Source organism: Podarcis liolepis (assembly GCF_965112155.1).
Source record: "Podarcis liolepis genome assembly, chromosome: 3".
NCBI lineage: Eukaryota > Metazoa > Chordata > Lepidosauria > Squamata > Lacertidae > Podarcis > Podarcis liolepis.
Window position 1 is genome coordinate 95,425,471 of NC_139557.1, and position 23,961 is coordinate 95,449,431.

The 23,961-nt window shown below is 43.4% G+C and overlaps 2 protein-coding genes across 2 annotated transcripts in view; one reads left to right on the top strand and one right to left on the bottom strand.

Moving 5' to 3' along the window:
* Nucleotides 1-23,961, top strand: part of LOC310702742 (uncharacterized protein) — a 601,527-nt gene that overhangs the window by 545,091 nt on the left and 32,475 nt on the right. The gene's annotated exons all lie outside the window — the stretch shown is intronic.
* RRP15 (ribosomal RNA processing 15 homolog) overlaps nt 1-23,961 on the bottom strand; it is a 32,210-nt gene that overhangs the window by 905 nt on the left and 7,344 nt on the right. Inside the window, exons 3-4 of the mRNA XM_083495994.1 lie at nt 21,276-21,373; nt 19,113-19,314 (exon numbers count right to left, since the gene is read on the bottom strand). Of these exons, the coding sequence (XP_083352120.1) occupies nt 19,113-19,314; nt 21,276-21,373 (300 nt within the window). The remainder of the gene's footprint in view (nt 1-19,112; nt 19,315-21,275; nt 21,374-23,961) is intronic.

Genomic DNA, 23,961 nt, shown 5'->3' on the forward strand with positions numbered 1-23,961 from the left:
ACTCAGTCAGATGGGTGACATATAAATTACTATTATTAATATATTCACTCAAACTCCAACTTACATAGCTCACAACTGACACCTACTCACATGGCTAGAGCTTACAAAAGAAAGGCCCAAGATCCAATTGAAAAAAGAAATAAATGTACGTAAGACAAGGCATCTTAAAAGCAAGAAAATCGGTAAGTCAAAGAAGCATCAAAAGGGGTTTTTCTCCAGTAGCTACCCATGACACCCCATAGAGTGGAGGTACTCAAGAGAAGACTTGCCTCTACTGAAGATCTTAGCAGGGAGTCCTTCACAGTCCTGAAGTCAACTAAACCCAGACTGGGAGCTTGCAGAGCTGACAAAGCACTGCTACAAACCGATCATGTTGCCTGGCCCAGGCAGCCCCATGTATTACAGTAGTCCAACCAGCAGGTTACTGAAACATAGGTTATCAGAACAACATAGAACACTGAAGTTGGGCTATATCTACCCAAAGCAGGTATGCCTGCCAACCTGGTATGCCTGCCAACCTAAACTGGTGAAAGGCAACCTGGCCTACAGAGGCAACATGTGGCCTCACTGACAATGCTGGAACATCCCCCAGGCAGCCCGCCCCTTTTGGGGGTAGCACAACCATGTCAAGAACAGGGTGAACCACCACCAGGAAGACACCAAAACATGAATGCAATAGAGTAGAAGAACAGTCTGCCAGCACATCTTTTGGAAGAGGCCACTTAACAAAAACACTTGAAAATTGTGCCTCAAATTCGGAGCCATAGGATACCATGGTCAATTGAATTGAAAGCGACCGAGGAGAATTGCACGCAAACTCCTGATGGTTTTGGTCCCTCGAGGTGACCAAAATCAGGCCTAAAGCCTACATGAAATGGCTCTAGAAACTCAGCCCTCATCCACGAGTGCTTGGCACTGTATGGCAATCACATAAGCTCCATGAATCCCCAAAGAAGGGTGATTCCCACCTCTAAAAACTGAAGATGTTTAAGCGGAGACTTCTTCAGTAAATAGTTTACAGCATACTCCATTATCAAACATGTTAGAGAGCTTATTTTGACATCTGTAGGAAATGCAGCGTTTTAGTAGTAATCCGAGGGCTGGCTCATGCATGACATACATCACTTAATCTCTCAGCACTAGCAGTTGAACACAAAAACTACATCTGGGATCTACAGGAAAGCACAGAGCGCTGCAGAGTGTACAGGAATGCACAACGACATCTCCCCCATACTCCCAAATCTCTCTTGGTGGATCAAGTTAAAAAGCTTTTGGATCGTGCGTGCAACTCCCAACTCCGTGTCATTCCAGGAGATTTCAAAACACATGTGAACTTAGGACTGGCTTCATTTTATTTCTGCAAACAAGGTGCATGCAAGGACAGGGCGTTGGGTGCTTAAGTAGCAAGAGTGCTGGCTATTTTCAGACAGGCTACAAGCATGGCATGGTGCACTTTGACCTCTCCCCCCCCCAATATGGATTAATCTATAGTTAACCCAGGGAACAGTGTCTTTTAAAGAAAGCTTCTATGTGGCAATCCAAGCTGCCTCTCTTTAATTACTCTCAAGATACAGCTTCATTAAGACATTACCTGGCACATTTCACCAACACAAAACATGGGTTTCATAAAGCCCTCAAACAAACAACTCAACCCAAAGTTAACATTTAGCGTATCTGGTTAGTTACCCAAAAGCCTCCTTGGTGTCAGCCAGTCTTATGGGGCAAAATCTGATGATAGTCATACTCAAAGGAGACCCACTGATTTCAGTGGGTCTATTCAGAGTATGACTTAATTGTCTATCATCCATAGCAGAAAGCTGCCATGTTGTTGTTGTTCAACAAGTTCATATCTGGATAGCAATACACTGGTAATTTTACTCTGAATTTGTTTTTTGCTTTGGAAGCAGGTAGTATGAGGCTACTTTGAGAAGGTATAAAAGAGACAGAAGTTTAATTTTCACTAAGGATTTAGAACTTCACTAGTTGTCCGTTATTTGAGAATGAAGAAGCAAAAAGGACATTTTCTACAGTGCAACAGCACCACTTTGTGGTGGCTGCAATTCAAGCAGTAGCACACTAAAACATAGCAATGATAGCCTTTGCAGCAAAAGCTAAACGTGTCCTGTGGCTTAACAAATTTAGTTTGCATTCCTATATACAATTACGTGGGGATAAATCCCACTGAACTCAATGGAGCTTACTTCTAGATACACATATAGGACTGCAGTGCTATTGCATCAACAAGGCATTTAGCGCTTTCTTTTTAAGAAACATTTACCAAAGAAAATTTACAGAGAGATCCGCGGTTACGATTCGTTTTCAGTCCCATTAAATACAGCTCAGCCGTGTTCAACATCAAACTAGCAGCATAATTCTAACCACATCTAATCAGAAATTCCCAGGTCCCGTTGAGTTCCCTGGTATGCAGGTATAGTGGGACTGCAGCCCAAATATTTTTTTAACTTAAAGGTAAGTATTAATGAAATACCTCATATACATGACTGCTCCAGAAGGATGTAATCTTGCAAAAAAACCAGACCCATCTGCATTCTTCCTTCCCCCTGCCCCTCACATCCCACTATTAAATAGCATTTTTTTACAATTATTGTTAGGTTCCATTGTAATTAATTCTATGGATTGGTTTGGTAAGCTTTGAGGCTTACACAGACCCACCAAGAGAGTTCTTGCTATTACCAAGAACCATTGTCAAGCTGTAACGCTCCCTCCTAACCAAGCCCCATCACCATTAAGATCACTTCCTTTCTTTCCTGCAGGGTAGAAACCAGCACAGATCTCATGCGTCTAGTGTTTGATGGGTGCACACATGTATGCATGAAATCTGCCCCTGGCTCTTGGCCACTTGCAACCGAGTCAAGATGCCTGGGCGCCAGAATGGCGCCTGACATCTCCACCATCTGGAAGTGCCTGCCTGGGAACCACTGGATCTGGACTGTTTTCACACACTAATACCACATCCTGTAGAATTCTACCAGTTATATTTTTATCTGCACAATCAGAATGAATTTCAGAAACCAAAATGCTTTTTTCTGTGCAGCCTGAGCAGGAGCAGCGAACAACATTATAGTTAATTGTTGTATCTTGTCTCCACTTACCCCAGCCCCTGCTCACAGTTGTGAAGAATATCCTTATACTATGAATTGTCTGTGTCACCATTAAGAAGGGGGTAGGAATAGGCCAATAGGTATGTGGACTGTCCCTGGATAAAGTGACTTTTCTTCTTTTAGTTCTCAAGGGTTGTCATCTGAAGTAGCCAGGTGTTTAACTGATAATCAATCACAGTCAGTCAAACATTTGAAAAATAAGGCTTTAGAGCTGTCTTGCCCCCAAATGGCAACTAGACATTCTATTTTGGTGACTGTAACCTTGGTTTAAGGAGCTATTTGGCATCTAGCTTATATATCTGAATTTCTAACACTGATCTGCTATATGAACAGTGAGAAGTCCTGAGTTTCTGCACCACATCTACATAGCAAAATAGACATATGCACTTTTCATACATCACTGTGCATATGAAGAGTATATGTGATTTTCTGCATGTAAGTGACAGCCATATGGGAAACTTGTCTTCTGAAAGGACACCCATAGACAAGAGAAGCACTGTGGGCCACCTAACATATTTTTAAAACCCAAAGCCCACAAACACAAATCAGCACATCTGATGTGCTCATTGACTTCACCCCATGGGCCAACATGTCAATCGATTCTGACCCAGTTCTCCTAAAAGAGAAGCGAAGAGTCCAAAGAACACAATAAGGTCCTTGTCTACATGATTAGCAATTAGCTCACATCGACTCTCCCTCTGCAAAAAACGTATTATCTAATGCCAGAATCCAACTTCCTCTAACAAACTTATTCCTGGCACCTGCAACATGACGCAACTTTAATTCTACCTTATTAAGCCAAGGCCTACATTCCTTGCCTTCCAAAATGGCACATTCCTGAGAAGCCAAAACAATCCGTATCTTGGCACAGCAGTGCAGAGAGGTGTATATTCACAAAACCCCACACCTACATAGGCACTTCTTTTTGCATTTTTGTAATAAGAATGATACCATCATACGGCTGAAGGAATAGTGTGCAAAATTCCTCACCCACCCAGAAAAGAAGATGACTGGTTTTCCATATTTGCTTCATTGGTGCAAAGCAAAAAAAATGTAAATTTCATTTGGTGCTTAGGTGCAGTGTCTCATCTCTGTTCATGTTTTAAACAAGTCATTTACTAGGCATCAAAGCATGCAAAATTTCAAGGGGGACTGGATAGTCTTGTCTTATTTCCTAACATTATCCTTGCAGCAAAGGCCAGCTTCTGGTGGAACAAACTGCAGTTTCTTCTACACCAGAAGCAGAAGCTTTACCTCTCCTCTCCTAATACACACAGAGCACAATGGAAGGCCGAAATCCCAAGACTGGTGCTCATAACAAACCATTGTTTATTGTTGCTTCCCAACCAGTCCAACGTGTATGTGAGAAATACTTCTTAGAAACGGCAAACTTAAGCTCTTGTACTGAACTCAAAAGGACTTACAAGTAAACATGTTTTGCAGCAGCTTTTTGCTCATTACTCTGAGGACTCATTTACCAGGGCAAACTAATCTCCATTTAGTAGAAACATATTGGCAGTCCAAGCTCAATTAGTAAAATAAAAATAGAGACAAGACAACACTTTGGAGGCAATAAAACCAGCCCCACTTGGGGCACTGCAATTTTTACAGGGTGGCTGAATGCCAGTCATTGGAAAGCATTCAAACCTTCATCCCAAAATTTTTTTTTGGGGGGTGGGCTTGTGACTTGTCTAGTTAGGTATGTAAAATCTTCATTTGGCCTTGCACAGAATTGTGGCCAAACTTTGAAGCTGAGAATTTACCTAGGAATTCTCCTGTCACTGAGTTTGCCAAACCACAGCACAAGTGAGCTTCTACCCATTTCCCCCGCTTTAATTCTTGATCGCATGAGCAGTCTTTGGATGTAAAAACAAATCAAGTTTTTGATAGGCAAAGGCATCAGCTGGGACATTGAGAGAATGCTATATACTAAGAATGGCTAAATACAACCGCTGCAAGCTTGAACATTTAAGCTCCCTATGAATCAGTGGGACTGAGACTGAAAAGGGCATTGCTTTCCCAGCTGTATCGACTTAGCAGCTCTCCATAGCAAAAAGAGATTTAAAGGAAATCTTACGATGGCTTTTCCTTCCCATCTGCATTTGTAGCTACCATGTACATTGCACATCAGGAACAAACTTGACCTCCCTCACCCACCCCCCTCCTCAGTAAAAATAGGTAACTGAAGCAAACAGCACGCAGTGGGAATCAATGGCAATACAGCTTTTAAGTGTTCCCTAATGCTGGCTGATAGGACTTGAACTTGCTTCATTCTTAAGCCATTGTGACTTTGGTGCATTACTGTAATAATTACTGTATATCCCAGGTCCCCAAAATGAGGAGGAATATTAAAGACAACTATTTCTTTCATGTGGCAACTTTGGTTTATCAGGTCGTTTAGAATTTCTATGATGAAGAACTGAAAATCCCTCTAGGGCCTCAAAGAGGCATTGCAGCTTTGGAAATAGGCAAAATGCATTTAGATTTAAGCAAAGGCAAGTGATAAATCATTTTAAAAAGGCTTCAGTCAGTTGAGAGCCATACTGAAAATAAAGTCCAGTCCTCTCTGCAGACTGTGCAATTTCAATTGGTGGGTGGGTGATGGAATTGGCCACTGCTGCCTTGGAACAAAACCCAAGCAGCAAGTTATACTGGCTTCAAAACACAAATGTGAAAAATGATGTACACAATTGAACACCCACAGTCCCATCAGCAGCTCTTAATCAGGAGGCTCTGCTGCAGCTGCTGGAAAGCATTCCCAGTAAGCAAACATCGCCGAGCATTGTTTACAGCACCTGGTCTCCATTCTATTCTGGATAACTTCATCTCCAGCACACAGAAGTGTTGTGTTTGTCCTGCTTTAATTAGCCACAGAGCTGTGGAATTACAGGTTCGCAGTCTGAGTCTTTGCTGGGGGACCACCCAAGGAAGGCAACCTGTCTCCATGTACACCCAATATTTAACAGCCTCACTTGGGTTCTGTTTCAAACCATGCGAATATATGTATGCTTCAGGTTGACATTGACCAAGGATGGAGCTCCTGCAAACTTAAGCCCAGCACTTAATCAGAAAAATGCACGGAGGGCATCAATGGGCCATACAGCACTTCTAGGATCAGAGGAGGCCTGCCTCTGAATGCCAGTCACTAGGGAATTGTAGCAAGTCAGGGATATCGTGCTCATCGCCCGCCTGGGGTGCTATCCCAAAATATCTAGTCTCCCACTATAGGAAACAGGATGCTTTGATAGACAGGTCTTTTGTCTGATCTGGCAGGGCAGGCTAAAGCATGATACAGATGCTGGACACCACAACTAACATCAGGCTTTGGGTGCAACCTTACTTACTCCCAGTTTCATCCCACCTACCTTGCTTATGACAGAGTTCTTCCCTGGCCACATTCACTCCGTATCAGCTGGAATGTGCACAGTTTCTATAGCAGTTCTTTGACATGGAGGCAATGACCACTTTCACACCATACTGCTTTAAATGTATGATGTACAGAAACTGCACGATCCAACTGACAGATGAGTATTCCCAATTAAGATTCAGTTGCTTCCAATACAATTCCTCTCCAGCTGCTGACTCTTCCATTGGCCCAAGACCATCTCTCCTCTACTCCCCTGGTTTCTGCACTGGTACATGTCAGCAGCGGCTCATTTAATCAGGTCAGAAATTCAGCACATACAGCACATACATAAAAAATGGGCAAATAACTCATGTTATCCTACCTCCAGTCCAGTAGTGGTTGGTGCCCTGGTTTTCCCCACTTCCTCCTCTATAAAGTCAACACTGAGCCCAAGGAGCAGGATGCTGATGGGCAGTGCCACCCCCTTGACCTGGGTGCAAGGAGGCAGGCAGGTAGAAATCGAGGGCAGAATGTGTTTGGTGGGGCACTGCCCTACTGGCCCTACGGAACCAGCCTCCACTGCCCCAGTCCAAGCTGCTGAATTCCAGGGCACTAACAGATCAACGGGATTTGCTTCTGAATAAACAGGAATAAACTGGACTGCTTTCCAGCCTACAGAACTGTACTTTGAACAACAAAATGGCAGTAGAATTATAGAAATGACCATGCATAAAGTCACATCAAAGCAGATACAGTGCAGCAGCAGCAGCAGCAGCAGCAGCTACAATGGCTTTCAAACTACAACTCAAAGAGCAGACAAGTGGCAAACTGCATCTGCAAATTAACCTGGAGGGGCCTTAGAAGCAGCGTCCTAATTATCCTTTTCAGTCCCATGGCTCTGTGAGATTTGCAACATTGCCAGATAATTTCCATGTGACCCACCAGTGTTCAGCGCTGTTCCACCCCTGGGATTCCATGTTCGAAAATATATACAATTAGTACTGGGGCAGAAAAGCTTCATTGTTCCATAAAGGGAAAAAAATACTTATTAACTTAAATCTGCATCACTAAACTTGAGATGTTTTCAATAGACCAAGATTCTCTGTAGAATTCCCCCTACTTTTAAGAATGCACTCCTTATTAGGGGAATATGTGCAGAGCCAGTTGAGAGACTGGCAGTACTAGGGTCTAAATTCTCTGTTCATGAGCCAGGTAGGGTTAACGAAGGCGTAATGCTTTGTTGAACATCTTAATCCCGACCTGGAAAGATCAGACTGTCTATCGGAAAGAATCCATTTTTATGCTAGCTTAGCCCTTGGCCTCCCTGGAGAAGAGCCTGCCAAATCCTGGCCATTCTGTACCAATTCCTAAAGTGTGATATGGACCATATAAAAGGGCTTGGACTGCGCTTGGCCAGTTAATTCCAAAGCCTCTATGATCCTTCCAGGTTGTTACTAAGATGCAAGCTCAATAAGGCACACAAACACACACACACACACACACACACACACACACACACAAATCAAAACTGCTTCCCAAGGCGCATTGCTTCCTGATGGTTAAACGTGAGGCTCTGATAGAAGCAGGCTGGCTACTGAAAAGCAAGAGGATGGTGGGTGCAAAGTCTCATAAACGAGGACACACACAGCTCGATGCACTACAAGCTAAGGAGCAGGGGAAGAGAAAGACACCTTCCTTCCTTCCTTCCCATCTTCTTCTGACTGGTTTGCCAGAAAAGGCCTTTTCTTGACCACCTTCTTAAGAGGGAGGGGGGTAAAGTCACACCTTCGCTACCAAGGCCTTTCACTCCACATTGCTGAACACATTTCCATGACCCTGAAGAAATTTGGAGGCAACATTCTGCAAGAAAAGGGCACGTTGTCTATCTGTACAATGGAGTCCAAAGCTAGAAGTCAATATGGAATTAAAATGATACCTAATGAAAGCTTGGGAAGTTTGTATTTCAGAATTTACTATGGTTACGGTAGTCCACAACAACATGACTCAACAAAGATCTGAGTGGTGCCATTTTCAGCTTCAATGTAAAAGACAGCTTAGGGTTAAAGGTAAAGGTAAAGGGACCCCTGACCATTAGGTCCAGTCGTGGCCGACTCTGGGGTTGCGGCGCTCATCTCGCTTTATTGGCCGAGGGAGCCGACGTACAGCTTCCGGGTCATGTGGCCAGCATGACTAAGCCGCTTCCGGCAAACCAGAACAGCGCACGGAAACGCCGTTTACCTTTTCGCTGGAGCGTTACCTATTTATCTACTTGCACTTTGATGTGCTTTCGAACTGCTGGTTGGCAGGAGCAGGGACCAAGCAACGGGAGCTCACCCCGTCGCAGGGATTCAAACCGCCGACCTTCTGATCAGCAAGTCCTAGGCTCTGTGGTTTAACCCACAGCGCCACCCGCGTCCCAGCTTAGGGTTAGGGGAGCCTAAATGAGAGATAGCGCAGGTGAATTAGCATTCAAGACAATCATGACCACAGGAATAACGGAAGCTGTTAGTATAATACTGTCAAGTTAAAACTCAAATAAAATATATGTGACTATCATGCTTCTAAAGTTCAATAAAGCAGTCCTAATTGAATTAGAGATTTTGGGTGTCTGTGCATAATGCACGTACTAGATCAAAAGGTGTGTGTCGCAGGTTGTTCCAAGTTGTTTTATATACCACTGCTATATTTAAACAAAAACCAAAAAACCGTTCTGGCAGTAATACCAGGGGGAAATAAGGTAACAACCCGAGTTCCCCTTGCAAGATATTTCAACACAATGGATAGTACTGGTTGTTAATTTAAGGTCATGCATTACATATGAACACATGCACAAAACAGATCATGTAATTGTTGATTTATCACCACCATGATTTAATACGCTTTTTTCTCTTGCAAGTTTCTACAATGCCGTCCTGTTCTTCAGGCTACTTAACAAGTTCCAAACATCTCCCTAGCTCATATATTATAATAGCAGAGGGAGATTCTGGTATGCAGACAAGCAGCTACAGTGCTTCTAGCAGAGACACACAGCAGAGGCACCTCCACTTTTGCACAATTGTTAGGATATATGAGGTTCAGCTACTCTTCGCAAAACAAACTTTTAAAAAATACAGAGGAGCTTTTTAACTGCTCCTCTCCCCAACTGTCTCCTTAGTGCGGACTTGGGCGCAGCCTGACTACAGAGTGCAGATATGCAGATGCTGAACACAACTGCAGGAGCAAGGGGAGTAAAAACGCAGACTTTTCCAAATTGCAGAGGGGATGAATTATGATGAAGAAGGGAGGAAGATCCTGACCAGTAGGGAGGGAGACGCTCTCTGCATCTTGCATCTAGTCTCAGTGGAAGCAGGGAAGTGTAGAAATCAACGCTACGGCACAGACAGCCCCTCTTCTTTCTCCAATGCCAAGTTCTTGCATTTATCTCCCTCCAAACCCACGCTGGTGTTCATCCTCTATCTCCCAGAAGATTGTATCTTAGTACTCCCTGTGCAAAGGGGTCCAAGGCAGGGTTGGTATTCCTGGCTGGCCCTACAGTGGGCACTGGAGTGGTGGAGATAAAACTCTTCAAGTACTGGGGAATATCCAATAAAGATAGAGTAGACTCAATGGACTTAAGTCCCCATTATGTCTCTGCGAGAGGCCATGCTCAGAATAACTCAACTCAACGCTGAGAATACAAATGTTCCAAGCCTGCCACCCCTCACTGCTACCACACTCTAAATAGCACAGCACAAACAAACCCCGCTGCCTTCTCCAAGCAGGCTTTCCAGATAAGGAAGATGGGAAGGGGGCAGAGACCACAAGATCCTGCCCAGAAACAAGCATTATGTACCTTGGAGAGAAAAAAAATATATTACAAAAGTCAGCAGGTTCAGCAAGGATTAAGAAATACTTTGATAAACCGTTAATGATATGAAAGGCAAAGTCCTTGGATCCCGTTCAAAAAAATAATTACTCCCATCTGAGCACACAAAATCTGCAGAGAGGGATACAGTTTTTAAAGAAGCATGAACAAGTTTTCAAACACCAGACCGTGAAACCTCACTGGAGCTGTAGAGGAGACAGGCGATAGGAAAACCCTTCTCAGCTGGTGAACGTGAACCAGCATGCACAGGATCTGCACAGGCAGCAAAATTAGGTGGCACGATAAAGATGGTATCAGATTGTAAGCAGGGGTGGGGAAGGAAATCAAACTGTGGTCTCACCCCCCGCACTCACAAAACGCTGGCTTTCTAGCTGCATACAATTTTAGGCAGGGAAACTTCCCACACTTCCCAAACTTTGGGACTTTACCACCTTATTCCGCTTCATGTAAAGATCCGCCTTACATCTTTCCTTTTTCCTTTCTCCTGTGATGGAACTCCTATTTGGGGACTTCCCTGGCTTTTTTCTGGCTCACGTAGGACCAGTCTGGATAGCTGGCCTTGGTGAAGATTTGACATTTTCATACCCAAAAAGTTTTTGATTTGAGTTTCTACTGAAATGAGGCTGCATTTTAATGTTGTGTTTTTAATCTTGTTTTTAAGTTGTATTTTAATCAATTGTTTTTATACCTGGTGCTAGCCGCCCTGAGCCCAGTCTTGCCTCGGGAGGGTGGGGTATAAATAAAATTCATTCAGTCATTTATTATTATTATTATTATTATTATTATTATTATTATTATTATTATTATTATTATTTTGCAGTTGTAGAACTCCAAAAGCTTCAAAAAGATCAAAAAAATACTGCTCACAATGTAGCGAGGAAGATGTACCACAAACCCTTCCTAGGAATGTACCCTCCACAGCATTAAATTCCTCTATTAGAGAAAAAACAAGGCACTTAGGTAGCGAGGCTGGTGCCCAACTACTTCAGATCTGTGCTGCTCTCTTCAATCTTGGGTCCCCAGATGGTGTGGGACAACGCCCATCATCCTTGAAAGCTGGGCAAAGCTGGTCGTGGATCACAGGAGTTAGAAGCCAACAACGTCTGGGGCCCAAGGTCGAAGAATTCTGTGTTACAGCATGCTCTATTCACTAAGGATCTCATGTGCTACTTTGAGAACATGGTGAGAAAGTGTATGCTTGAGCACAAGCAAAGCAGGTCTAACCTGCAGCATGCAGCTACTTAGGAGAGCTATACGGAATCGCTGGCACTGGAGAGGTCTTGCTCTCTGTTTCAAGGTTTGTTCAGCAGCACATCTGCTGCCCACACGACTGCTCAGGCTACGGTGTGTGCTGCTGAGTAGGCAGTGCCATACCGGAGAGGCAAAATAAATACTTTCTTCATGACGAGGGCTTCTGAATGATCTGTGGCTGACCTTAAGCTACCATAGCGTAGGAACTGATAAGATTCCTTCCCTGTGGCCTTGAATATCGACACTTACAATCTGGCCTACCAGAGCATTCATTCTTCAAGTTCAATCAAAACTTGTTTTCCAAAGCTGGCCTTGCCAGGTTAAAAGAGAGAGAGAGATCTGCTCAAAGCAGTTTAGAAACCTAATAACCATGCATTTATAGGCATTCCCACACCAACAAAAGGACACAAAGTGGTGGTGCACACTTTTGGCAATGCACAGCACAAAAATGTGCACAGTTCCGACATCTACTCACTGCATGGAGCTGGAGGGAATTTTGTGTTCCCCACCTCTCTCTGATCTATGGCGACAATCGAGCTTCATAACCCACCTCCCCCTGCTCAATTAATACACTGAAACAGTACTTCTCCATTGCAAACTGATTACCCTGGAGATATTCATGCAAATTCCATCTTTCGCAGTTCCACTCAAGAGTTTAGATGCATTAACAACCTACCTGTCCCATAAATGCAGCAGAAATCCATAAGGAACGCTTAATATGCATGTCCCCAAAATACCTCCATCCACAAATATTTGTGTTCTGAGGTCAAGTTCCTACCTGATGCTGAACATGTCAATTCCCATTTATTTCTTTAAAAGGTGAAGGGTGGGGAACAAAAGCAAAACCAAAGCCAGCCTTGACTGAGAGCCACACGGCAACCCCTCCCCCCAAAGAGTTGGTTTAGTTGAATAGTAGGAAGAGATTTAGAGTTCAAAAAGTTGCAGGAAGTGAAAATGGGGGGGGGGGGAAGAGGAGAGAATAGCCACAAATACCAAGGCATTACTGTAAAGGCAGATTTTGCCGCAAATGCATATGATCTAAAAAATCCAAGATTTCGCACACCTCCCCACCAGCTTTATAACATTATTTCAACTAAGGGGTTGAGGAGAAGGTATCAGATGTTAGGTTTGGAAAGCTGACAAAAGCTTCTCCCATCCAAAATTGATTTTCTGAAATACCTACCAGGCGGGGCGTGGGGAGAGAACCAAACATCCCACATTGTACTTTTTACCATGCAAAAAGACAACCAGGACATTTCGGCCGTACAGAAGCAAGACGTCCTCCAGCACCCGTTTCGTTCATCAGTTCCACGGGTAAGATATGTATGGGGCCTAGTCAGAGCACAGGAGTCTCTGCCTGGCAACTGTGCATATTGGCTAGATACCGTGCACAGCACCCCTCAATGTGCTGCCGAATTGTGCACAGTCTCCATTTAACCCACAGTAAAACTGAACACACACACACAGACTTCACAAGAGAAGAGGAGCTTGTTCTCTTCTCATTCTGCAAGTACTCCAGGCAAAAGGAGAGTGAAGACCCTCCCAAACGGGAGCCTGCCCAGTCCCCGTCCCCCCTTAATGGCATGGATTTCGTTCTCCTTGGCTAGGCCAGACTTGCATATTACCCCCTCCTTACTTCCACATAGCTCCTGGTCTGCCTTCCCACCCAACCTCAATGATTTTTAGTGACAAGACCTGCTCTGTCAGCAACCAAAGCACCAACTCTGACCACAGTGCTAGCTATGCAACACGCCCTGTAAGTCAGTTTTAAGTTTCTGTGTACCAACAGATTACGAACAGCAGCGCTGGAGAGCTTCTATTACAACATCAAGCTTATTATTCTAATTTTTCCAGCCTTTGAAATCAAGCAAGCCGGACAGATTTAAGGAGAAATGGAACACTTGGCGACAGTCTAAGTTACTCTTATTACCCAATGAATTTTTAAAATACTTTAATTGTACACTTGCGTGAAACTCAGAGGGTTCTTCATGCCACGGAGTGTTTCGGCATGCTTCCCGAAAGCACACTAAACAAAGAACGCATGACAAACTGTTGTCTCCCAACTGATTAAAGTATTTCTTGCTGGCACAGGAAAGCGCTTAGTTAACTCCAGTGGAATGGGGCCAAGAGAAGTATTCCACCCACTAGCGAGCACAAAGTTCAAGCATGAACGCAAATATGCATTATAAACATGCAGCTTCTGAAATTCTAGATTCCGAAACCCCAAGTCCTGCTCCCTTTCGAATCTGACTGATCCAACATCTTTGCCCTTGAACGACTTTTTAAAAGCAGATTCCTCTCGGAAGGAATTCTTGTGTCGACAGTAACCCTGCAGCGAGGCTGGAACACAGGTAACTCGGCAGAACTTTTAATGAAAACTAAAACACTGCAGATAAAAATCTCTCCCTGATTCAAACCAGTGTGAACAAATGTCATTCTGAGGTCTGAGGTCAGCCCCAGAACCAAGTCATTCACAAGCCCACCACAGATACAGTCATACTTCGGGTTGACGTTGCTTCAGGTTGAGCATTTTCGGGTTGCGCTCCGCGGCAACCCGGACGTAACGGAACGCGTTTTGCCGCTTGCGCATGTGCTCAAAATGACATCACGCGCATGCGCAGAAGCGGCGAATCGTGACCCACGCAGATGCAGGTTGTGTTCACTTCAGGATGCGAACAGGGCTCCGGAATGGATCCCGTTCGCATCCAGAGGTACCACCGTAATGGTAAGTACCAGATGAAACGTAGGAAAGACAGAATTTCTAACCTTCAACCAGTCATTTCAAGTTTTCAGCAGTCTTAATATACAGAATGTAAACAGTCCTTCTGATTCAGATCAATTGCCCATCAGTCAAGTATCCATAGCCAGAGTGGTTGACATAGGCCGGGTTGATACACAACACAAACCCATGATTTGCTTTTTTTATACTGTAGTTCCATAATCTCTGAATGTGAGCCTACTCACATTTGGAGCTATCAAACTCAAAGCATGGCTTGAAGCTAGGATAAGCTGTGGTATACTTTTATGTTTGAATTGACAGTTCACTGATCAAGCTGCTCCAGCTCATGAGGCTACTGCAGATGGAGATGGGACTGAACTTATGAAGCTGGATGATGAGCAAATAGGAAACAATTCAGATAAGAACCATCGTTTGGCTTCTTAACTATAGCTTGGCAGTATGCCTTAACTCAGCCAATGCATGTCGCAAAGATGTGCAGAGAAGGACAATAGGGGATAGGCAGCACCATAAAGTGGACCACTTGAAAGCAGAGATGGTAGCTTGGAGCAAGAACAACGCTGCCATAAGATCTCATTTTTCCTCTTCAACCAAGATGAGAGAGCCAAGGTTTCCTGCAAGTGCTGACATAGTTTCTAACTCAAATTTCAATACCATTTCCCAGAAAAAAATAATCTGTCCAAGACTGAACACTGAAGGACCAAAAAGGGGAAATCTTTCTTAGAAAGTTAGCTGTACTGAATACGTTCATCTCTCCTTAAGATCCTGCAAAGGAAGATACCCAGGACTCTATTGAAAATGTGAAGGGGGGACTTCCAGTGGGGCATTTGGTGTCAATGGCTGTGTTCTTCTAAGTTCCATTGCCCCACCAAGCCCATTCAACGCTATCCAGACCCCAAGGAGGGCAAAACAAAGCTGTGAACGAGATAAGGACTTTGCTTAGGGAAAACTTTAGCAACTGAAACTGTAAGAGCTCTTTGAGAGTGGACTAGACCGCCTTGGGAAGTGGTGGGCTTTACTTTCCTGGAAGTATCCAAGCCAGACTGCCATCTGTCGGGGGTACTGCAGCTGCAGAATTCAGGGCTCTCTAAAAGGCAGCAGCAAGGGTCATGAAACACAGCATGTCTAGGGAACCTTGGGCCCTCCAGGGTGTTGCTGAACCCTCATCTTTGCTGGCTAAGTTTGCTGTGGCTGGACTTCCGGTCGGTGCCAGCGCTTAATGGCGGTCCTAGCTCCGAGCTCCGGAGAAGGACTGCTTCGCAAGTTCGGGTCTTACCCGCTACGGCAAGCGGGGGACCCCTAAAATCCCAGGCGCTGAAGCCTGAGAACAAGGAGACTCGGTGGGCACCTTTGCGCCCCCCGGTACCGTGAAAGAGCCTTTTTAAAGGCTACGGATCGACATCGGGAGTGAGCGCGGTGCTGAGAGTCGCTACCCAGCCTGCGAAGTGAAGCCGCGTCGCCATAAGCGGAGAGCGCCGATTCCTTCCTGAAAAGAAATTTTGGACTGAATCCCCGTGAGTAAGAGCTGAAATATAACCGGGACCTTTTAAATTTCAAAAATTGGGCTAAAAACGGGGGAGAGCTAAACAAAGGAAGTCTGCCTCCCCCCGACTGCATGAAAGTGAAAGCAACGGAGCTTTAAACCTGCATCCGTTTAAACCTGCTACTTGACTAGCTTAACCGGACATTTAGACCCTTTGATCTCCCCTCTAGCTAGCAGGGCAGAGGGGAGGTGAATTTGAACAACAACTGCATGATTTGTTAGAAGTAAAAAAACCTCTGCTGTCTCATCCATCTGAAAATGAAACGGTCTGCCTTTGTACCATACTGAACTGACTTTTCCCTGTGAAGTGATACTTTGATACAAAGTTTCCACAGTGCCTGGCTACTGTACAATACAAGAAGAAGTAGCATAAATTGGGCAACTGTGGCAATCTAAAGCAACAAGTTTTTAGTAATACTGACTTTGACTGACTTTGACTGTGTTAACTTCCCTTTTTACATTCTGGACAGACGCCTTTGTTTTTATACTTGGAAACTTTGTTCTATGGCCATTTTGATTTGCTCCCTCTAGAGGACAAAGCGAGGCCCGGCACGGCCTAAGACAGTGGAATTTTCCAAGGGAGAATAAATCCCGTGGGAACTGACCTTGACATGAGTGGCGCACAAGAGGAGATAGTCACAAGAGCCAAAACCAAGCAACAACAACAACAGCTGCAGCAGCTACAGGCAAAGAAAAGAGGCTCAATCTCAGGCGCAACAGTTGGATCAACAGGAACAACAGGACAAGACAAAGGAGCAGCCGTTTCCATGGAAGCTGTGACAGATGCTTTGCTCAAGATAAATCAAACTCTGGAGTCTCTGACAAAACAGACTTCAGAGAATACACTAAAACTAACAGAAATTTCAGCAAGACTAAACCAGAATACAGAATCCATAAATAAATTGGTGGAGGAAAACGCCACTACGCGTCAAATTGCCGAAGACGCCAAAGCTACTGCGGGAGAGACACAGGAGAAGTTAGAGCCGATTGCCAAGAAGGTCTATGAGCATGATGCAACTTTGGCCTTGTGGGAGTTACAGAGGAAAGAGAGGAATTTAAAAATAAGACTGATTCCGGAGAATGAAGGAGACAACCTTGTGGAATACTTGACAAGGGAGTTTGTGGACTGTTGGGACCTCCAGGAAGACGAATTCAAAATCACGACTGCCTTTAGATTGGGCAAAAAGCAAAACAGAAAGACCCCGAGAGACTGTTTGATCACACTCAGATCCAAGGAGGAAAGGAAAAGGAGAAATTTCAAGAGGAAACAGGTCTGACTGTGGTCAAGAAGGTTAAATACCTAGGGGTCTACTTAACATCTAAGAATCAGAATTTGTACAAGGACAATTATGAAAAATGTTGGTTAGAAATCAAAAAAGATTTAGAAATATGGTCAAATTTGAAATTGTCAATGTTAGGCCGAATTGCAGTAATCAAAATGAATGTATTGCCTAGAATGTTATTTTTGTTTCAGACCTTGCAGATTATTGATAAGATGGAATGTTTTAAGAGGTGGCACAAAGATATTTCGAAATTTGTCTGGCAGGGCAAAAAGCCCCGAATTAAATTTAAAATATTGACAGATGTTAAAGAAAGAGGGGGGTTTGCCCTGCCGGACCTGAAACTGTACTATGAGGCAGCAGCTTTTTGCTGGCTCAAAGAATGGATGCTCCTCGAGAACACGGACATCTTGGATCTGGAAGGTTTTAATAACGCTTTTGGTTGGCATGCATATCTTTGGTATGATAAAGCTAACAGTGCCTTTAAAAATCACATTGTCAGAAAAGCATTGTTTAATGTTTGGATAAGATATAAAGATCTATTGGAAAACAAAACCCCTAGATGGGTGTCACCAGTGGAGGCTAAAGCAGTGAAGAAACTCAATATGGAGGTCGGATGGCCGAAGTATTGGGAAATTTTAGAACAGGATGGAGATAAGTTCAAACTACAAAGTCAGGAGAAATTGAAGTATAAAGTAGAAAATTGGTTCCAATATCGCCAAATAATGGAATTCTTTAAACAGGACAGGAAAGTCGGTTTCCAGGTGGAAAAATCAAAATTAGAAACCGAACTGTTAGAACCCAATACTAAGAATCTATCTAGAATGTACAACTTGTTGTTGAAATGGAACACACAGGATGAAACAGTTAAGTCGGCTATGATTAAGTGGGCTCAGGATGTTGGACATAACATTATGTCAGCTGACTGGGAATGGTTATGGAACACCGGTATAAAATTTACGGCATGTAATGCCTTAAAGGAAAACATTATGAAAATGGTATACAGGTGGTACATGACCCCAGTCAAGCTAGCAAAAATCTATCACTTGCCCGATAACAAATGTTGGAAGTGTAAAGAGACTGAAGGTACCTTTTATCACCTTTGGTGGACATGCCCGAAGATTAAGGCCTTCTGGGAAACGATCTATAATGAAATAAAAAAGGTACTTAAATGTACCTTCCCTAAAAAACCAGAGGCCTTTCTCTTGGGCATTGTCGGCCAACTGGTGACAAAGAAAGACAGAGCCTTTTTCATGTATGCCACAACAGCAGCAAGAATACTCATCGCAAAGTATTGGAAGACACGGGATTTGCCCACTGTGGAAGAATGGCAGATGAAAGTGATGGACTATATGACACTGGCCGAGATGACAGGCAGAATCCGTGACCAACGAAAAGAGACGGTGGAAGAAGAGTGGAAAAAATTTAAAAGTTATCTTAAGGACTACTATAAACTTAATGAATGCTAAAATGTCGTGGTTTTCAGAAGCAAAAGGGTACAGGGATACAAGGTTAGACTATAAAAGAGGACTAAGATGATAAAGATTGGAAAGTAACAATTGGAAGTTGCTAGTTGAATTTTGGACATTGGGATGCAGAGAGGGGGGGTATGGGGAAGTCCAAGAAAAGAGGTTTATGAAAATATGTTTGAAACTATACGTGTATGTTTGTCATTTTTAGTGTTTGTCTGTTTTTCTTAAAATTTTGTAAAACCAATAAAAATTTTATAAAAAAAAAAGTTTGCTGTGGCTGACGGGAGTTTTAGTTCAGCAATATCTGGAAGGCCAAAGGTTCCCCAGACATGTTATATAGCTTCCAAAACTGTGAATAACATTCAAGCAGTAACGTACCTGACACTGAAGAAGTTCCATAATCATTTGAAGCCAGGAGAGCAAAATTACACAAACACGCAAGTTGAATGGCTCACTCTGCCACATTAGAACAACTGCTCCAAGAAGTGGTGCCTACCTGTTTGCTTTTCAAGGTCTTCCTGGCAGCATTTTGCTCTGTTTCCGTCCCTTCCATTCCTCTCAATACATTGATAAAGTCTCTCTTTGAAACAGACGAGATCAATTTTGCCCGTTTTCTTTCGGAACTCCCTGCTTCTTTCACCTTCTCACTGACGTTCTGTTGATGCTTCCGGACAGCATTAAATAGCTGAACGACGCCCCTGGCAGATGAAAGGAGGAGTGGTTAGGCACCTGTTGTTTCACTGCCACACCTGCTAGGTAGCATGGCTTTGATAAAGCGTCTCCTCAGCCCCACTGCACCAGACACACGAGATAACGACAAGAGGAGTCAGGGTAATAAGTCAGAACGCAAGTGGGTTTAAGACACCATTCAAAGGCCAAAAGGGATCCAAATCATGCACTTTTCGTAAAATCAAAGAACAGTGAAATGTAAGGACACCGCACACAGTCACCGACCCAAAGGCTAAGAGACCTTGGCCCACAATTTGTGACGGCAACAATGTGTACTCCTTCAAGCACCCAGTAAACATTCTAAGCCCAGTTTCACACCACACTACAGTTTGCACTTGGAGAGTAGCATCATGTTAAGGAAAATGTAATTTAGAGACATCACAATCCCATGCTACTTGAGTTTCACGAGCATCAGTTATCTTCAGGCTTGCTTGTAGCCTTAACCAAACGCACAGACCAGCGTTGCCACAAAAAATGATGAAGAAGCAAGGATTATGCCTACCAATGGCAAAGTGTCCTATGAACCAGGCTGTTGATGCCCATTTTGTGTTAGTGATTTTGGTTTGAGTGCCGTTTGCTGCGACAGAACTAAGCCTCATTTCCAACACTTTTGTCCAGTAGGTTGTGTGGAATTATTCTCAGTAATTTACAGTACCTTTCAGATGGCCTATAAAAATGTCTTATTCCTGAAACTATTTATATGGATGCGCAGGATTCCTCCCCTTCTTTTATAGTGCCCCTGGGTAACCGTTCTCGAAGAATACTGGGCTTAATTCATAAGCAGCATATTTTCAGTGCACTGTAGGGGTCACCTCCCCTATTGTTTTAGTGCCTCTTCACTTTCCCCCCATTTCTGGGAACCAGGTGGCCTTCTGTGGCACCCAGTTTGAGAAAAGACTTAGTAAAAGTTATTGGTCCCACATTTTAGCAATTACTGGAAGAAGTGTGGATGCCTCCCTCACATTCCAGAAGAATCTCAAGCAGAGTTTTTTACTATCTCCTTTGGTCTGAGAGAAGTAGCTATTATTAGCTGCATCCTCCTGTCCTTAAGTCAAGACGCAAGTCGCATCTTCCTCCAGGACAGAAAAACCAAAGAACCCAAATGAGCTCATGTACCTTGGCTCTGTAAGCAGAGTCAGCACAGAAAAGGCATTTGCTTCATGCAAAACCTCTCTTCTTGGCATGGAGTGCACACACTGGCAGAGTATCTGTGTGCATGTCTATGCAGCCTGTCAGGTGTGCATATGCACACTGGAAAAATTATCAAAATGCTTTTATTCCTGCTAAGGGTCAGTGCATGCAAAAATGGCAGAAGGGAATAGGAACTCTGAAGCAGTTCGGCCAAACACCAACAAGTTGTAAACAAACTGAAAACTGTGACACTAGGCTTTGGGACATGCCAGAGGAGTCAGCCAATGACTTCGCACACCCACCTACGCAAAGTTCAGAGGCAAGCTTTTAGAGCAGTCTCTGTGGAGGTAAGGATGTCAAAAACAAGCCCACTGATATGATCAAGAAAATGCACTGGTTATGTGCTAGACCAGAGCCATGTGGTGCAACGCTAGGTTAATGCAAGACAGTAATCTGACCGCAAGAACAGCGAGTTTTGGTGAATGCACTTTAGAGAAATACAAAGAGTGGGAGAAGTGATTGATCTGTGTATTTTCTAAGTATGGAATTAACAAAAACGATGAGCTCAGGCCCAGAACTCCTGCTGGGCGAACACTTAACACGTTATAGTCTTGTCCAAATTTTAAGCTTTCATAAGACTTCTGAAATCTTTTGTTGAACTTGATACTGTATGAGACAGAACTAGGTATAAATCATTTGACTCCCACGAGTCACTTCTTAAGAGTTCAATTTGATTAGAAGCAGATTACTCAGGCATGCCTTTAGATCTGTTTTCAAAAGCCCAAACACACACTCTTACCTCGTGGCAATTCTCTGAAGGCTTCTCTCCATTTCTCTGTCTTTCGCAACATCTGGCTTCACTCTGCACATCATTTCCCACTCCCGCTTTTTATCAAGCTGCATCATAAATATTGTTATGCGAAAGAGCATTAGGCATTTTAAAAATGCAGCATGCACATATAGATATTTCTTAAGAAAACCAAGTTGATAAATCATGTAGGACGACGTTAGGTGAGGATGGGGAGAATACAACTACGCTTAACAACATTGCTCCTCTAGTGCCAAGTGATAGGCCCAACAGGGCAGTGGTGTGGATTTTCACATAACAGGCTCTCCAGTGAACCTTTCCAACTACATTAGAGCCAATGGATCAAGCGGATTCCTGAGCAGGGATGTTCTGGGCGTTTAGTTCTCCTGCCAGTCAAAGTCAACAATTGCAGTGTGACCTGGACATTTGGGTGCTCACCCAGGCAGGCGATTATTTGTTCTCGCCAAGAACAAAGAAACTCAGTCAAACAACATCACACCTACTTTGAACTATTTAACCTGGGCAAGCAAAATGTTTAAAGCTGATCGGCAAGGTTGAAATAGTTAACCTAGAGCATAGCCTCTTATGAAATGAATTCTAAACTAGAGTTGAAGGGTATGCAGGTCGCAACTCACTTGTGGGGCATTACCCCCTTCCCAAGATTGTTTGAGGGACGCGGGTGGTGCTGTGGGTTAAACCACAGAGCCTAGGACTTGCCGATCAGAAGGGCAGCGGTTCGAATCCCTGCGATGGGGTGAGCTCCCGTTGCTCGGTCCCAGCTCCTGCCAACCTAGCAGTTCGAAAGCATGTCAAAGTGCAAGTAGATAAATAGGTACCGCTCTGGCAGAAAGGTAAATGGTGTTTCCGTGTGCTGCTCTGGTTCGCCAGAAGCGGCTTAGTCATGCTGGCCGGATGACCTGGAAGCTGTACTCCGGCTCCCTCGGCCAATAAAGCGAGTTGAGCGCCACAACCCCAGAGTTACGGACATAATGGTCAGGGGTCCCTTTACCTTTAAGATTGTTTGAAGCACTATCTGGCCACCACAGATGAAAAGCACAGATCTTCAAGAATGACTTGAGTAAGTTTGCCCACAAATAAGCAGTGGTGCCCAGTGACAGTGACCTTCTATTCAGACTCTAAATATTTTAGGAGCAAATGAGCAACCTATTGCATTTTATGGGGAACCTTGAACAATCTCCGAGACTGGAAATCATTCCAATGGTACAGCCATCCAAGCCTGAGACACTGGAAGCAAAGGAGCTTCTAGATACACTAATACACACAACTTTAAATTGGAGTATAATACATAACTATAGCTATGCTTAGCTATTGTCCAGACCTTTCTTCAACTTTTAAGGAGTGACAGAGAAGATACTTCCTTCCAAGACTCAACTCCCAGTGTCTGTTTTGAAATCCACCTGTCTTACTGAAGCCAAAACGTTTTTCAGTTCATCTGCTATTTTGTCAGACACTTTTAAAGTTGTTTGACATAGCTCAGAACAAATGCAGTTCGTTTTTCAAAAATAAAAGAATTGCCACAATTTTTAAAATAAAAATTCCTTCCAGTAGCACCTTAAAGACCAACTAAGTTGGTCTTGGTATGAGCTTTCGTGTGCATGCACACGAAAGCTCATACCAAGAACTAACTAACTTAGTTGGTCTTTAAGGTGCTACTGGAAGGAATTTTTTTTATTTTGACTATGGCAGACCAACACGGCTACCTATCTGTAACCACAATTTTTAAGTAGGGTAGAGCCATCAAACTTCTTCATATAGCCAGACTTCAACTTTAACACAATTATAGCCGCTTGCTAAAAGTTTATATTAAATGTGTAACACTTAGAGAGAGTTGTAAAACATGAACCAATTGTTTTCCAGTAATTATATACAGTTAAAACTGGAGTTTATGCTTTACATGGGAGATCAGGCAGCTTCAATGCCAATATGCAGATGTCTTAGCTGCAGTTCCAAAGCAAATATTTAGAAGCTTGTTCATTAGAGATAAAGAGCGCTATCATGATTTTCGGAATACTGGAGGCATTTCCCACTTTATTTTAACAACGTAGCACTTTACTTATGAAGATTAAGACTGGGATTTATTATATTTTGAGATAGCCCAATGTTTTGTGAGAAAAAGAAACCAACTTCAGTGTGTAAAGATTTCTTGATTTAGACACGAAAACCAAACGCAATCACGGTTCCTGTCTTTATCGACAGCAATTTCATACACCCACAAACACATTTGTGTACACATCTATGTATATTATCCTTCCTTTCCCCGCACTCTACTTTAGCAAAACTGATTGTCATGCTTCTTAAAACAATTGAACAGCAAGTTAACATTGTTTGAACCCTCTTAACACTAAGTCTCCATTACCCACAGCCTCTTTTTATGAAGTTATAGAAAACTCTTATCTTTATAATTCCAGGCAGACCGCTATGAATTCATGTCTTGATGACTATGCTCTGGCCTCTGATCAAACAGCTAACCCTATTTTAGTTTTCCATCAGCATGGAATCAATAAAAGGCAGGCTGTTTCAAGTTTATCTCATGATGAACAAATCAGTTTATAGACTAACAGCACACCACCAATTTGTGGTACCCCACATATTTATCTGATAAAACCAGATTCAGAGAGCAAACAGTGACTGAATAGATTCTATATTATAGCCTTAC